We start from the raw sequence: 15,712 nt of genomic DNA, 5'->3' as shown, positions 1-15,712 counted from the left end.
GCTTGAACTGCAGTTGCACTGGGACCCCGCTGAGTGCCTCTTAGGAAATCTCAGGCTCAGAAAGGATTAACAAGTATCGTGGCCTGGCTTAGCCTCTGCTGCTGGGTAAGAATGGCCCTGGTACCAATTCAGGGTTTGGGCGATTTCTCCTCCCCCCCCAACCCCCCCATTACAATTCTCTTTCAGTTCATCCTGGAATGGTTCTTGTATAAACAATTTTGTTCCCCTGTTCTGTCAGTCTCTTCAGAAATGGGAGTCTGTTTTGTGCAGGTTTCCTACTGAGACGGTGAGCGTTGGTGCCAGGCAGATTGGCATTAAGGGGTAGCTTGACACCACATGGATTGTTGAAGATGTGGCACATGCTTGGAGTATCCCAATCCCACTTTTCCAAGTGGATTGCATTGAAACTGAGTTGAAGCCTGTTTTGAGCCCAGATTTCTGTCCTGGGATTCAGTTGGCATATCCAGATGTGTAAGTGGTTTGAAAAGGACTCTGCTATAAGCTTCAGCTAACATAGCAGCATAGATACAACCACAGAAAATGGTTAACCCATAGTTGTTATGAACTCTTGTTTTCTTATAAATTCTCCTGAGTGGATTGCTAATAAATACACTCCTCCTTGGGAGAGGAGGAATTTTTTTTTAAGAAGAAACCTAATTTTCACTTGAGAATCCCCTTGTAAAGGGGGTCCCTTCTGCTATTAATGGATGGTGGAAAGGCAACAGGTAGGACTGTGTTATCTTTTATAGTTGTGCTCTTCTGATGGCTCTCATATCCATTAGCACTAGGGAGGTAAAACCCTTGGAATTTGTTCAGTGACAGTCTGTAGATGCTTTTTTGTTTAACCTTGCAGGTGAAAAAGGAATTGGCAAAACTACTGGAAAGAAGCTGTGTTACAAAGGCACTACATTCCATCGTGTCGTTAAAAACTTCATGATTCAGGGTGGGGACTTCAGCGAAGGTAAAGTATGCTTTTAAAATTGAAATGTTTGAAATTGAACAGAAATGTTATAACCTAGGTGGTTGTAATTTAATTTTAGAAAATGCTGTGGAAGTATTACAATGTCAGAAGAATTCCTCATTTGCTGTGAGGTACAGCATAGATCACCCATTTTGTGTTAGTTTTTGAAATTCTAAAATGTTGCAACTGAAGTGATATTTGTTTAGAAAAATGTGTTAAGAAGAAGAAAACCAACCCCTTGCTGGAGTTGGTAATACCTATCTTATTAAAACAATTCAAATCCAGCCTGTAGTCTTAGCTGCTTTTCACTGTTGTGTCTGCAGTAGAGGCGATACTAGTAGTGCTGTATTGATACAGGGACATAACTGTTTGAATAAGTTTAAAAATAATAAAGTAGTAAATGAGCTAGAACTGTTTAATGGATCAGTCTCTAAAAGGAGATCTTCTAAGAGTTTCTTTGCTTCCTTCCCTGCAGTATATATACAACATAATGCTTTAGTCCGTTGCCCCCCTCTGACATACCCTCCCTTACCAAAATGTGCATCTTCTGTGTCCTAAAACCTTGTACCTGATAAAAAACATGGTGAGGGGATACCTTGTTTCGAGAGTCAAGTAGAACTGTCTTTAAAACTGCTAGCTACTCTCTTACCTCATCCACGCTAGTGATAGCTCAGCTGCTTTGAGCCAGGAGAGATTGTTGGTCTTATCTACTTGTTGTCTGGGTTTTCCTTGTTTTGTTGTTGGGTTGGGGTGGTTTTCTTGCTTGCAGTTTTTTTGCTGTCTGCTGTTGCTTTAGCAAGTACCAGTGAGAATTAGTCTTTGAAGCCCTGTTTCAGACTTTACAGTGTTCGGAAGCACTAAGGCAATCTTTATTCTCAGTATTTTCAGTGTCAATGGGATAATGCACAGTTGTGACTTCTTAACTAAGGAGCTTATGCTCAGATACTAGTAACTGCTCAGAGTATCCTGGTTTATTGTTATAAACTAGTGGAATGTTACATACAGCTTTTTTCATAAACAAAGTAAAAGGTTTAATTAATGCTTTTTAATGCATAGGTAACGGAAAAGGAGGTGAATCTATTTATGGTGGCTATTTTAAAGGTAAGAGGAAATATGTCTTTGCAAATTCTTTATGCAGTTCTGAGATAAGTCTTGATTCCTGAGCTACTTAATGAAAACAGGTCTACTTATAGATCACCTTTTGCATGAAACTAATGTTGCATGAGAATTCTTTATATATGCATGACTTTCAGATAATTTTTTTGTAATATTTAACTTTAGCTGACAATTAAGGCTAACATTATTGATTAAACATGACTTTCAGCATGGAGGTTAGGCAACTTTATTCATGAATAAACTCCTATCTTCCTGCCTAAAACTGTCAACATATTCTTTTGTTTATAGAGAATGTGGTCTTTTGCAAAATGAAAAGGTAAGAGACAAAAGCTCAGTAACACACATTCATTCAAACTCTGTTCCCTTGTACCCTCCCTAGTAAATATATAGACAACTGATACGTCCGTTTGTAGATGGATATCTGTGTTGCTTGGAGAAATGAAGAGTTCTGTGTCTAACCTCTCTGAGGGTTGATGACTTATTCTGAGAAAGAATACTGGCATAATTTCTAGCTCTAAACAGTTATTTCTTCTTTTGTTAATGTTCCTTTCCTCCCCTTCCCTATTGAAGGTTTGTATGCTTAGTGTTCGCTTCTAAAAATGTTTGGCTCTGTTTGTATGCTACAGAAGTTATTTTATTTGCAAAGAATTTGTAAATAAATGTACACTTACCTCTTTTTAAAAATCTGTTGTTGGAAGGAAAATGGTGAGTTTATAAAGTATTTGTTTAAAGACATACAATTCTTTACTGCAAAGAATCCAGGTACTTACTGTGGTATTCATCATTAATAAAGGCAGTATATGTATTTATGTAACAGCCCCAGGTTCTGTATGTTTTGCAAGTAGCTTTGCAAGGTTAAGTGCATATCATTAAGTTTGTTTTAAACAGAGACATAGTTTGCTGTTGGAGTATTACAGCCTTCAGTCAAACAAAACTCTTGAATAGTTCCATTTCCTAAGAAGTTACTAGGGTTTGTTTCTAAAGGTGGTGAGTGCTGAACAGATAGCATTGTGGTTTGATTACATAAACCAAAAAGGATTTCTACATTCAAATTACTATTTCTAGCTTTGAAAATGAACTTCAGAAGATCTGGTTTTATATTATGCTGTATAACCAGAAGTCCTCTTTAATTCACTGGAATAGCAAATGCACTTTTAGCTTAGTCTTAATTGATTTTATACTTAGGTTGCACGAAGAGTATGGTTTTTTGTTTCTCATTCAGGTGTCTAGGTGTTTTTTTTTTTTCCCTTGTACATTTTGAGACTTCCAGTTTTGAATGGATAGGTGTCTTGTCTTTTTAATGTGCTATACCAGGGAAATGCCTCTTTCTCTTGATCTGTGTACCTGAGGTGCAGGCTGTGTAAATAACAGTATCATGAATGTAAAGTCTTGTTTTAGAGTGTCAGTAAGTCCACCAACCTTGTTCTTATTCAAAAAATACTGGATTTAAATCCAGGTCTATGAGAATCTAAATTTTAAGACACTAATAATGATTTTAAGGGTTTTATTAGCAACGTTTGCACTGTATCTGAAACTTTTTAAGAAAGAATGCTTTCTGTCTCATAACTGCTTCTACTGTAGCTTTTGAGAGGCTTTTTTAAACTTCATTTTGGTGTTTTCCAACCTGTTTGTGTTTCTTCAGCAGCAGCAGAATTTCTCCTTATAGCATCCATAAGTTACTAAGAAAATTAGATTTGCATTCCTTGTCAGGGAAAATCTGACAAACATATTTTTTCTTCAAACAGATGAAAACTTTATTCTCAAACATGACAGAGCGTTCCTTTTGTCAATGGCAAACCGAGGGAAACATACCAATGGTTCCCAATTTTTCATGTGAGTAAATGTAATATGGCAGTTGAGCTTTTCTTAAACAGAGAAGCGCTGTTCATGAGAAAGATGGTATTGCTAAATTATCTATAACAATGTTACTCGCTTTATTTTAAATAGGTTTAAGTGAGCACCTGCAATGTAAGCTATAATAGGAAACATTAGTTATCACAAATTGCTTGTGACATTCATTTGGATTAGAAGCTGGTACTACATGGATGTTCCTTGGTAGTTGCTTTTTACCCTAAAAATATGACTTATGTAGTAAGTTTTTAGTGTCCAGAAAATAGATTCTTTGGCTTTGTGTGTGCAACAACCAAATCTTAACAGATTATCTGCAGATTAGTGTTGAGCATTGTATGCAAAAGGGAATGAGATCTAGAGGTTGGTTGTATGGTTTTGCATTTGCTCTTTAAAATATAATGATTCATATAAATCTTTAAAATACCATGATTTAGTTTTGCAGGGAGTTGGGTGTTTCGGGGGAAGTATGGGGAGGATGAGTGGGGTTTTGTTTATTGTTTTGGGTTTTCATTTTTATTTTGGAGTGCTTGTTCCTGACATGCTTTTCTTCTATACTGCTGCATAGTTCTGTTTACTTGTGCATATATACCAACTACTTTGGTACCAACACTGTGTAAAATGATGTGCTGACAATCAGATTTTTCATTCATTACCTTAAAAAACGTAAAAATAAACCTAGTCATCTAGTGTGTAGCCATATTCTGTTATAACTGTAGAAATTGCATGACTCTACCATCAATAAATATTCAGGTCTGGTATGCCAGGGTCGTCTGGTTAAAGTAGGTACATTCTAGGTTCAGTATTAGTATTGTTAAACTTGCTAATTTTATGTGATTTATTCTTCCTGGTAACTCCCTTTCAAAAATTGTCTTCTGTTAATGTTTATCAGTTTGTATTTGGAAAGATTGGGATTATAACTTTGGGCTTGTGCTGAGAAGAACTTTGTGAAATAACACTGGTGTTTTCCAAAGTAAATTATAGTGTAGTTACTTAACTGGAAAAACTATTTTTTCTTTGCCATCTTTCTTGGGGGATAAGAATGAATGGCGCTTCACTGTCTTCAGTAAAGGAGTAAATTGTCCTCAAGAATATTTTTTTCTTTGCCTGAAAAAGATCTTCAGTATGATATGAAGTTCAGATATGAGACATTTTTAGGTCTTTTCCTAAAGAATGCCCTAAAAATGGAAAATTAATAGGAACCTAAGAGGAAGGCTTTCACAGTTACCACTGTCTTGACTTTCCGTAGAGAGGAAATAATCTCAAAAGCTTCTTTTCTGTTACCTTCAAACTAAATTTTAAATTATGTGATTCCTTACAGTAAATCTGAATGGGTATTTATATACATTCATATGGAAAACAATCTATATTTTAAAAAAACCCACACCAACCAACCTCTGGCTTAATAAGATCTCTGCAAGACATTGGTTCACTATTTACTACTTGGTTACCTATCTTTTGGTTTGCTTGTCATAATTTTCCATTTTTAAGCTTATCTGAACAGCATACATGAAAAATTAATGGATGTCACATCTGTCAAGAAGCTATCATTTGAGGGCTCTAAAGTTTCTTTTCTTTCTTGGATTTGATTCAGAAGTCATCTTCTTTCCCTTATGCCTAGTAGACTCTGCTTACTTGTTCAATTAGATTGATCAGACATAAACACTTTCTCTCCCCACATACTAAAACAACCTAAGGTTGTGTTGGATGCTAAATTGTAATTTACATGGGACATAAAATGAACAGTATTCATGAGCACTTTCATCGAATGCAGAAGTATTTTGAAAGATTCAGATTTCTTCAAACATTCTGAGGTTTTTTTTAGTAAAATCACCATTAAAGAGAAAGTGTTAGTTTGGTGGGAACTCAGGCAGAGTAAGATAGCTAAACATAATTGTCTCCATGTAAGCTAGATTCACTTTAGCTGCCTGTAGGAGTCTAAAGCTGACCTCGGGGTTCTGGGGTGTCCAACCTGGAATTCAGCTGCCAGGGGAGAAGTATATATAGATGTTCTGAAGGTCTTGTGTCTTACCTGCCTGCCCCATGCAGATTTCATGGATATCCTGTAATGTCTTAAACAGCACCAGCTTGCCCTAGAGTCAGGCAAGTGAACCAAGACCAGAGGTAAACTCCTGGTATAACCAGTGAGGTTCAGGTAGGCTGCTGTCAGGTCTTTCAAGCATGTAATGCTCTTGACTTCTGTGACCCTCTTGACAAGGGCTTTTTTCATTTTACCGCATGCAGAAATCTAGTGTTTGAGACACCATTGGGAACTCCAAGACAGGGAGTGCAAATATGATGTAGCCCCTGTAAGACACCCTGCACTCCTGAAACAGCGGCTGGAAGCCAGACAGGGTACAGTTCAAGATGCCTATGTGTTGGCAGCTGAGTGTTCTCCTTGGATCTGACCAGCAGCTGAGATGCCTACCTCACCTGAGGATGCTTTTACTCTGTTAAAGTTTAAGCATTTAAGCTGAATCCCACTTTTGGCTTCTGGTACTGCAGCTGATCCTCGGAATGAATACCATACAATTCCAGAATCTGTACAGAAGCCACTGAGGCTGCTTGTTACAGCATGTGTGTAGGTATGCAGTGAGTTACAAAGTCAGGTTCATGTTTAGTAACTTGGTTTACAAATAGGCAAGGATGGGTGGTGAAACCCATAGTTCAACAATCTTTTTGTACCGATTTTTTTAATGGTGGTACTTCATTTCTGCTTCATAACATGGAGAGTTTGGATTTCAAGATTCAAAGTAGGAAACAACTACTAAGGATTTTATTTAGGCAGTTTCTGACTGAACTTTAAAATGCAGTATATTAAAGCAGTTAGTCTTGCATGACATTTGTTTGATTACTTTAGGGAATGTACTGTGCATCTATACAGCTTTTCTTTAATAATATGTTTGCATCCTTGAGTGATACACTTTAAGCTGAAGTTCAAATATGTTTCTTATACTCGAAAGAATGCTCAGTTATTCAGTCATTTATCATTGGGGAAAAAATGTTCTTCAAATATAACCTGAAAATGTGTGAAAGGCGGTCTTCAGTGGCAGCCTTTAAATATTTTTTTTTTATTGATTTGAACGTGTTGAATTTTATTGATTAGAATTTTAGAAAGGGAAGTAGTTCATCTCCAGCTGACCTTCTTTAGAACGGTTTGCATTTTTTTCATAGGTAACCTCAGAGATGAGAAAACTATTTCTGTTGTACATGTCTAATGTAACAGATAAGAGATGTAAATAAGTTACTTTCTTTTATATAAGTATTTGTCCAAGCAGGACTAAGATAACAGCAAAAACCCTGACTATAACAGTTTTGCTTATTCAATCAGAAGTGCTTTCCCTAATTACCCCACAGAAAAGTGTCATTTGGAACAACCAGTCTTTACAGAGCGCAATCAAGCAGTGAATATTTTTTTGGCAGACTGCACTAACTGGTCACAACTAGACTCTATGCAATGCCTAAAAATTGTTAAAAGTTGAGCTAAAATGATCAGGTTTACTTGAAATAGAAGCTCCAGACTAAATTTAATGTAAACAAGCATCTGACCAATCCTAAAGTATCATCAGCTTGCCTTGGTTCATCAGGAATTTCTCTGGCATGAGTGAGCTTGCAGCATTTATAAGCAACAATAGAGAGCCGAGCATGGAAGAGACAGTGTAAGTATTGTTAGGAAGCGCCAGTGAGACCAGTAAAAGATTGAACATAAATTAAAGCACTGGTAGAAACTGACAAGATGCAAAAGTAGAATAAAGAGTCAGAGATGTGTGTATCTATCTTTTCAGAAGTGCTGTTTAATGCTAGTTGACTGATTTTCCCCACCTTTTTTTTTCTTACTCCAATAGGAGTAACAGTTGGATTGAAAGGAGAATGTTTAGCTGAGGAAGAATTATGGGGTTTGTGCACATGTACTTTAAATAGGCCAAGTCTATTTACACTTATGTCTAAGAAACATTTTCTAGTCTGAAGAAATGCATCTTGTTGAAATCCAGCAGAAAAGACACAGAGACCATCCTTGTATAATGTTTGGATTTGTGAAAAATACTGGAATTACACTTTTCTTTACTAAAGGGATCTGTTGTAGCATTTTATTGCAGACTTGTGTTGAAGATGGTTGTAAGGCACAGGTTATAAATTGGCTATTTGTGTTTTCAGGTAGCACTGCTACTTAATTTGGTTGTTTTCTAGGACTAATTTCTTTTAGAACTATCAGTTATTTCGGTAGTGTTCTAACCACCACCTGAGGGTGTTAATCTTTTTAATTGTCCTGTTTCCATGTTGATACTCATATATGGAATCCCTAGGATGGGGTAGAGGTTGACAGAAACCACTCTAGGATCTTCTTCCTTTTCCTATATACTCCAATATCTGTTTTGAACTGCTGCCGAAAAGGTTCATTGTTATTGGTTACTGGGGGAGTGCATCCAGAGCATTGCACAAATGCAGCTAATGTCTTTAGGTCCCTGATTTAGAGTTGGGAGGGGAATAGTCAGCCTGTTCTTGGATGTTCCAGCTCACTGGCTGTATTGTTGGGTGATGTTCTTCTTGAGTAATGTATTCCGCTTCTCAGTTGAGCGGATCTGATAATGGTATCTTGTCTCTTTAGTGCACCTCCCATCATGCATGTGGCCATACCCAACCTGCTAGTAAGGAAAGTCGCAATACAAAATAAGTGCAAATCATGTGAAAATAAGTATATAAAGTACTAAAAAATTAATGAGACTCCTAATCCTACAAATGCTTGTGTGGGCTTAACTTTGCTTCCATTGTCACCCAAAATCTGTCAAGCTACACTTATTAGAGAAATAGAAGCGGCTTTGCAGAATGAAGCATAAAGAAAACAATAGGAGGCAAAAAAAAAGTAACCACCCTCTTTGTCATTGGGAAGTTTTGTGTAATAATTGATTTATTGCCTTGGTTTTTAGCCATGTAGTTTACTGAGGAATATGTCCTTATTACAACTTAGAGGAGTCCTAGGCTGTGGTCCTTATCGGTTCAAATGCTTGGAGTTCTTGTCTCTGTGTTCAAAAGCTATTTAAAACTTGAGGCTGTTTTGTTATTACTGCTAGATTTATTTTTTTTCCATATTGAGGATATTGTTGGTTTAATGTGTCTCAAGCCTCTGCTTTCTTGCTCAAAACTGAATAGCTTTTTTGTTTTAAAAATGTTTTTAATGTGGTGCCATGCCTAGTTACTAAATTCAAACAAACAACTTTGATCTGCTAAATGAAGGATACAATAGTGAGGACTCTCTTGTTTTGATTTTACAATTTCTGAATGTTACCAGCTTATTAAAAGTGGTTAATTTCTAAGTCTTTTTGGTGTCCCAAACAGGTATTTTTCTAATAAACAGTTGGGGTGTGTGTGTGTGTACTGTGAATGAAATACCTTTGAGCTAATTGAACAGTTGACAGTAATACAGAACTCTAAAAAATTCAAATGAAAGGAGCTGGTGTTGTGTTGTGTTTGAGCAGAAGTGGTCTGTATGAAGTTATCACACAGGCAGGTCCCAGTGGCTTGATCAAAAGTTTATGTAAAAGCACAGCCCGTGTGAAAGCATTCACAGGATGCTGCTCTTATGTGTAATGAGTAACAAACAGATCATTTCAAAGCTTGAATATGCAGAGGCATAATTAAGAAATAGTAGTTTATTTGGAAGGGGAAAATATGGATAAGCTCAAACTGATAATGCATTTCTAAAACATTGCTGCTGTGCAGAATTATACCAGACCAAAAGTATGATATTAGCTGGTGCATAATTTTTTTTTGTCTTTTTTGCATCTACAGTGTGTTCATTGTTCTATGATTCTGAACAATAGCAATGCACATATCGGAGAGAACACCTATTTTTCTTAGTTCTAGAAACACTTCATAATACAAGGAACATGTCAGCTAAGTATGAAACATCTGAAGTTATAGACTTAACACATTTCATTTGTAAATCAAAACATTTAAACTGTATGCCATCCTACAAAGCATATATGTAGGATTGGATTCAGTAGCGCATTTGAACACCTATGTAACTGCAGGCATGTGAATAAACCCACTGAAATCAGTTATTCGTCTGCTTAAAGTTGTGTATGTGTTCTAAGGCTTTTGCCAGACTGAGACTTAGAGGGGAGCGGGAGGATTCTCTTTTCTAACTGTTTATCTTTGTAATAGTGTATGCCAGCAGGTTATGTCCATAGGTTTCTTTTTGTTTTTAAGGAGAGCTTACTGTAGTTTTCAAAGTACCTTGTGTTCTAAAGAAAATTTAGAGCCCTCTTTTAGGCATCCTTGTTCTGCATACAACTTGATTAATATTAATTTTAAACTTGTATTTAATAAACATAGACTCAGTTTTGTCTGAAAATGTATTACAATTTATTTCTGCCATTTTTGTGTAAAATTTACAGAAACAGTGTTACATCGTGCGCTCCAAAGGTAATGTCTCATTCCTCTAAGGCTGTGTCCTTTCCTTTTCTTTCTGTTTTTATTTATCTTGTTTTTTCTGATCATATTGTTATGTGCATTGAATCCTTTGTTAGGACTGAGGTTCTTGGGGTGGGTGGGGTGATAACACACTTTTATCAAAAAGATGCTTTTTTCTTCAGCAGTTTAACTACCAATTTACTTTAAACTTGAGCGAGGAAAGGTATTTGTCCTTCAGTAAATAACTTGGATAACAGTATATATTGTAAGGCAGATTTTGAATGTTTTAAGTTATAAAAGTGTTGTATTAGAAAACTTTTGTTAAAATATTATTTGGGGGAAAGCACTCATCATGACTCTAGATCTGTAGTGCAAAGGCAGTAAGTAGGTTTTCTCCTGATTAAGTTTTGAAGCCAAAGCAAAAAAAGGCAGAACACAGCATAAGACTTTTGAAGTGGTCTTTTAAAGTGCACATTTGCAGAATAAATGTCATGTTCCAACTGTAACATTGAGATGAAAAAAATTTCAAAAGCACCATGAGGAGTTGGGTTTCTGCTTCCCATAGGAAGTCTGTTAAGTCTCCTAACTCTGTCATGCATCTGAAAAGTTTTCTTTTTGGATAATGATTTCCCTTCTGTTTTCACTTTATGAACAAGCAAATGAGGAAAATCCTATCCGTTTTATCAAATTGCCAGTATAATGGAAGAAACCTCTACATGGGTTTTAATGTTCCAACTCTCCCTTTCTTTGCTTATTGAGGACTAGTCTAAAGAAAAGACATGCTTAGGTAATTTGCTCAATTGGTCCTCGAGCGCTGCTGCTGTATGGCAGGAGCACATGACTACAGCATCCGTATGCTGGTGTTTGAACCTAGTGCTGTTTCTAGCTAATGCTGAACACCAAGTCTTGTTTATTATTGGTTTCACCGAGGAAACCCACTTCTATTTTTTCACTGCTTTAAATCAGCTTTATAATTAAGGCCACTGGTTGTTAAATGCAGTTAACTCTTGCTTAAAGAACTTTGAAAGCTATAAGAATTTTTCTGTTTGTAGCAATATGTTGTATTAGCAAGGGAAGAGCAAAGAACACCCCTTACCTCTGAGAAATTAAATATCGTCTTGATAGCATTTCTTTCCCTGTGTTAAACCAAAGAAGTTTTCTGTATTATTTAGTATTACAGAAGTGGAATGTCTGGTTGACATTTGGAGCTTAAAAAAAATGAAGAGTAAACACTCCTGGTTCACAGTTCCATCTTTTGGCATGTGTTCCAGCACTGCAGTGTTTTGTGACCTCATAGTTCAGAGCTTGAGTGAAGATATGTGCTTAACAAGTAGTATTTTATTAGAGCAGTGAAAAACTGACTTCATTGTACCACATCTGTGTTACTATAAATTTAGAAAAAGCATCTGTGATTGATTACTCATTTTGAGAGAAGGGAGTTTATTGGAAGAAGGCTAGAATGGCAAAATATTGCTTGGGGAGAAGAGATGAAGAATGTTTTCAAATATCAAAATAACTTCAAATGCAAATTATGTTGTCTTCTATGGTGTCTTTTTCTCCCCCAATATATAAGCATGTTCTGATGTTCTTTACTGAATTTGTCTGCATAGCAAGGTTCCCTGTGCAACTTTAGTGCAGGCTTACTTGTAGAAGTAATTTTCTGTCCTTTTTGAAAGAGGATATAGAGAGATGCTAGGTCATAGCATTATCATCAAAAAGGTGAATGTTAACGTATAATTATATATACACAGCCTTGAATATTCTAATTGGAAGTCAACTCAGAAATTTGGCATAACTCCAACTGCCTATTAGGATAGCGTACAAAATGTAACGCAGTTGCATTTCCCCTTCAGGCTAGAAATGGCTAAATGTGGGAAGCCAAAAAACAGGGAGGAAATCTGCATTTATCAACTGAGTAAACTGCAGGGTAGCACACGTAATGTCTGCTTGCATTGTGCTGCTGTGGGCTTGGGAAGCCTGGGAGCTTACGAGCTGAAGTGCTGTAGGTCTTGATGGTTACACGTAGAAGTATTGCTTTGTATTCAGAGTCATGAGGCCAGTCAAGTAAATGGAGAGTAAGAAAGAAGTCGGGTGGAGAGGGGGGTGTGAAGCAGAGAATCTGTCACATAACTCTCTTCTTTTTTTTTTTAAATAAACTGACTTTAAAGTGTCCTTGTAATGGAATAACCTAACAATTTCAGAAACATTTAAATTCCATTAGTTACCCAATATGTATTGCCAAATTGTATCTTCTTTGTGATTAAAAACATGAGTTATATTTGAATATGTATATAAAGACACTTATTTGAAAATTGTTTATTGCATGCTTAAAATGATACTTGGTACAATTTTCAGTTATGCAGTTAGCTAAACTAAAAACAAATTCCATGTAAAAGTTTAAAAAAGCCTGTGTTTATGATCTGTAAAGTTTTTTTAATTCCATGTATGTAACTGGATTTTTTCACTATTTTTTTGTCTTACCTTCACATCTTCTTTTTTTTTTTTTTTCCTGTGCCATTCTCTTCTTTTACTTCATCTGAATCCCTGATTATTTTTTTTTACCATCTTACCATCTTGCTGTTTGTCAAACAGAACAACAAAACCTGCTCCTCATCTCGATGGGTAAGAATCCTTTATAGTTTCTCCAATGATGGCTAAAATTTGAAGGTTGCAAGTCTTCATGCGTTATATTAAAAGTAGGCAACAATGGAGGAAAATTCTTATTTCTGTGAAAGATTATACAACAAAACAAGATGGAAAACAAGTTCTGGTTCTATAAAATTTTCAAGTCACAACTTACTTCCTAAATCTGGCCAAAAACTTGGAAGGTCTTAGATCCTATGGTTATTTCTTTAAAGCTGGTTGCTGCCCTCAGTCCATAAATCAGTGAGTTAAAATGTCAGGTTTAATGTATTTGGATAGTACTTGTGGCATGTTTTTATCCCCCAAATCTATTATTCCTGGAAGTATAAGTTATGGGGCAAATGGAAGGAGGGAAGAGCAGTATGGTACTGTAGAACAAAACTGGGGATTCCTTAATTATTACTGTCCCTGCAATGCCAGTGCAAGTTTGTACGCTGAGTTTATAAAGACCTATAAATGCTTCTTCTCTGAGGAAAACTGCACTACTTTGTCATGTTTATATATAGACTCTTAATCTCTCTATTACATAAAATTTCAGAAATAGAAGGATAGATTAGAAATTATGACGTTTACACTGCCTATGTCAAAGAGAATACAATAACATCAAGTATTTCAAATTGAGGCAGAGTGGGCCTCTGTTTCATGTTGCATGAAATTTTGGCATTGTTGGAAATGTAAAACTTCAAAAATACGATTTTTATTACTTTAATACATTTTTAAGAGCTGTATGTTTCTATTTCAGAATGACTTTTTAAATCTGACATTCATTGGAAAATAATTACAGCAATATATAAATGTTTGTACTTTCAAAATATTTTTTCTGCAGTGTACATGTTGTCTTTGGACTGGTTATTTCTGGTTTTGAAGTAATAGAGCAAATAGAAAATCTGAAAACTGATACTGCAAGTAGGCCCTATGCAGATGTGCGAGTTATTGACTGTGGAGTGCTTGTTACAAAATCGGCAAAAGATGGTAAGCATACATATACCTGAAGTTAATTGAATGTTGGCATTGTTTTTGGAGAGTATAAAAATTCTGCTAATGTCTAAAAATCATATGGTAAATCTGTAGAATCTTAAGTTTGAAAAGCTTGTAAGAATGAAGTCTTGGTATAGGTGAGGAAGGCACAGCAAGGGCAAAGGTTTTCTGACCTAAACCTTTGTGCCTTGGAAAACATACGCCTGCTTCCTGTTCTTGTTAATTAACGTTTGACGTTAATGTGATGTACTCAAAAAGTAATTAGAACTTATTTTTCTGAATTTGAATGATGGAGACATAAACATATGCTTTTCTTGAAGGTGAATTTTGTGCAATTTCCAAAGGTTTGTTTAAAGGTCATGTAACGTTACTATATGCTGTATGTGTAGTCAACATAGTTTTCATGAGAATTCATAGCAAATAAATTATCTTGAATATATGTTTGGACACTTACTGTAAAGTAGTGGAGTATTATAAGTTTGCATTTGCTACTTCACTTTTGACTTTTCTTAAGGATAATGTAGTTATTTACATCCTTTAGAGAAAGTCAAGAGTATAGCTAGTGTAAAAAATATGAGGATGCAGAAAGGAGAGAATGACAGAAGTTTTAGAATAAGAAATATACAACCGAGGCTGCGATTAACCGTCTTAAACTTTGTTTTGTAACCTGCATGTTGCTTTCTAAAGAAATTAGGTTTTTTTTAATATAAATGATCTTTGCGTATTCTGTTGTAACCCAAAGGTGTGAATTCATTGTTATAACCTAAAATAACATTTTCAAAATAGAAAAGGGGGGGAAACTGCCTTAAAATTCTTATTCCTCAGCATTTATATTAGCTTGGCACAAGTTAATATTCAGCTTCAATTATAAACTTACTGTATATTAACTTAAAAAGGTTTTGGTTTTGCAGTGATATGTGTTCTTACATGGTGGAAGCTGCGCATGGAAGTTCTTACAGTTACTTCATAGGAACTGAAGGAATTTTTTTGCAGCTATCTTTGCTGGAAAATACTTGTATAATTTTAATGGTATGGGTTTAGACCAGACAGAATTATTTAAATTTTTATTATTGTATTTTAATGCAACACATTGTGAAAAAAAAGTTCACAGAGCTGCTCTGAAGCAGTACGTGTGTGTATATATACACATATACAAAATTGTATATTTTATGCTATATATATACACATTACACACACAAATGTACACAATGTAAATTTAAAATATCTCTTTTAAGCTTTGGAGAAGAAGAAGAAAGTATGTTCTGACTCAGAAGCTTCAGACTCCTCCTCCAGTGCATCAAGCTCTTCAGAAACTTCATCTGGAAGTGAAGCTGAAAATGAAAGAAGCAGAAGGAGAAAGCGTAAAAGAAGAGCTAAAACCAAACAATCAAGAAAAAGAAGAAAAGAAGAGAGGAGGAAAGAGGATCCAAGGTGCAAGCGAACCTCAAACCAAAGACGGTGACTAGCCTTAAATTTAAGAATTTCAGAGAAATCTCAGAAATTCTGGTTTGCTTTCATGAAGTATTTAAGCAATTGAATATGAAAATGCTTTTATTAAGTTTGGATTTTGATGCTTTATTTTTATAAACAAACAAAACCAACAAACTAAACAAAAAAAACCACCTAAAGCTGAGTTTGGCGAGTAGATTTTTGTGTGAGTTTAAGATCTTTGTTTATAGAAGCCAGAGCGACTTTGAAGTAAGTCTCAGCATGCTGAAGTATCTGGGAGTTGGTATACCTGTGTTAAAGTGAGAC

At 35.6% G+C, this 15,712-nt stretch overlaps 1 protein-coding gene across 9 annotated transcripts in view; it reads left to right on the top strand.

Moving 5' to 3' along the window:
• The window catches only part of NKTR (natural killer cell triggering receptor), a 45,365-nt gene that overhangs the window by 15,371 nt on the left and 14,282 nt on the right, over positions 1 to 15,712 (top strand). For 5 of the 9 annotated variants that reach the window (XM_055707480.1, XM_055707479.1, XM_055707478.1 and 2 more), the window contains 6 exons: positions 854 to 961; positions 2,018 to 2,062; positions 3,823 to 3,910; positions 12,929 to 12,958; positions 13,806 to 13,951; positions 15,193 to 15,415. In XM_055707480.1, the coding sequence (XP_055563455.1) occupies positions 854 to 961; positions 2,018 to 2,062; positions 3,823 to 3,910; positions 12,929 to 12,958; positions 13,806 to 13,951; positions 15,193 to 15,415 (640 nt within the window). Of the gene's footprint in view, positions 1 to 853; positions 962 to 2,017; positions 2,063 to 2,365; positions 2,394 to 3,822; positions 3,911 to 10,287; positions 10,349 to 12,928; positions 12,959 to 13,805; positions 13,952 to 15,192; positions 15,416 to 15,712 lie in introns of those variants that run through there. The other 4 variants (XM_055707482.1, XM_055707481.1, XM_027809773.2 and 1 more) reach the window with 3 other exon arrangements.

Source organism: Falco cherrug, chromosome 4, assembly GCF_023634085.1.
Source record: "Falco cherrug isolate bFalChe1 chromosome 4, bFalChe1.pri, whole genome shotgun sequence".
Taxonomy (NCBI): Eukaryota; Metazoa; Chordata; class Aves; order Falconiformes; family Falconidae; genus Falco; species Falco cherrug.
Note: the sequence above shows the minus strand (reverse complement) of the source record. Positions and strands in the feature narration are given on the sequence as shown.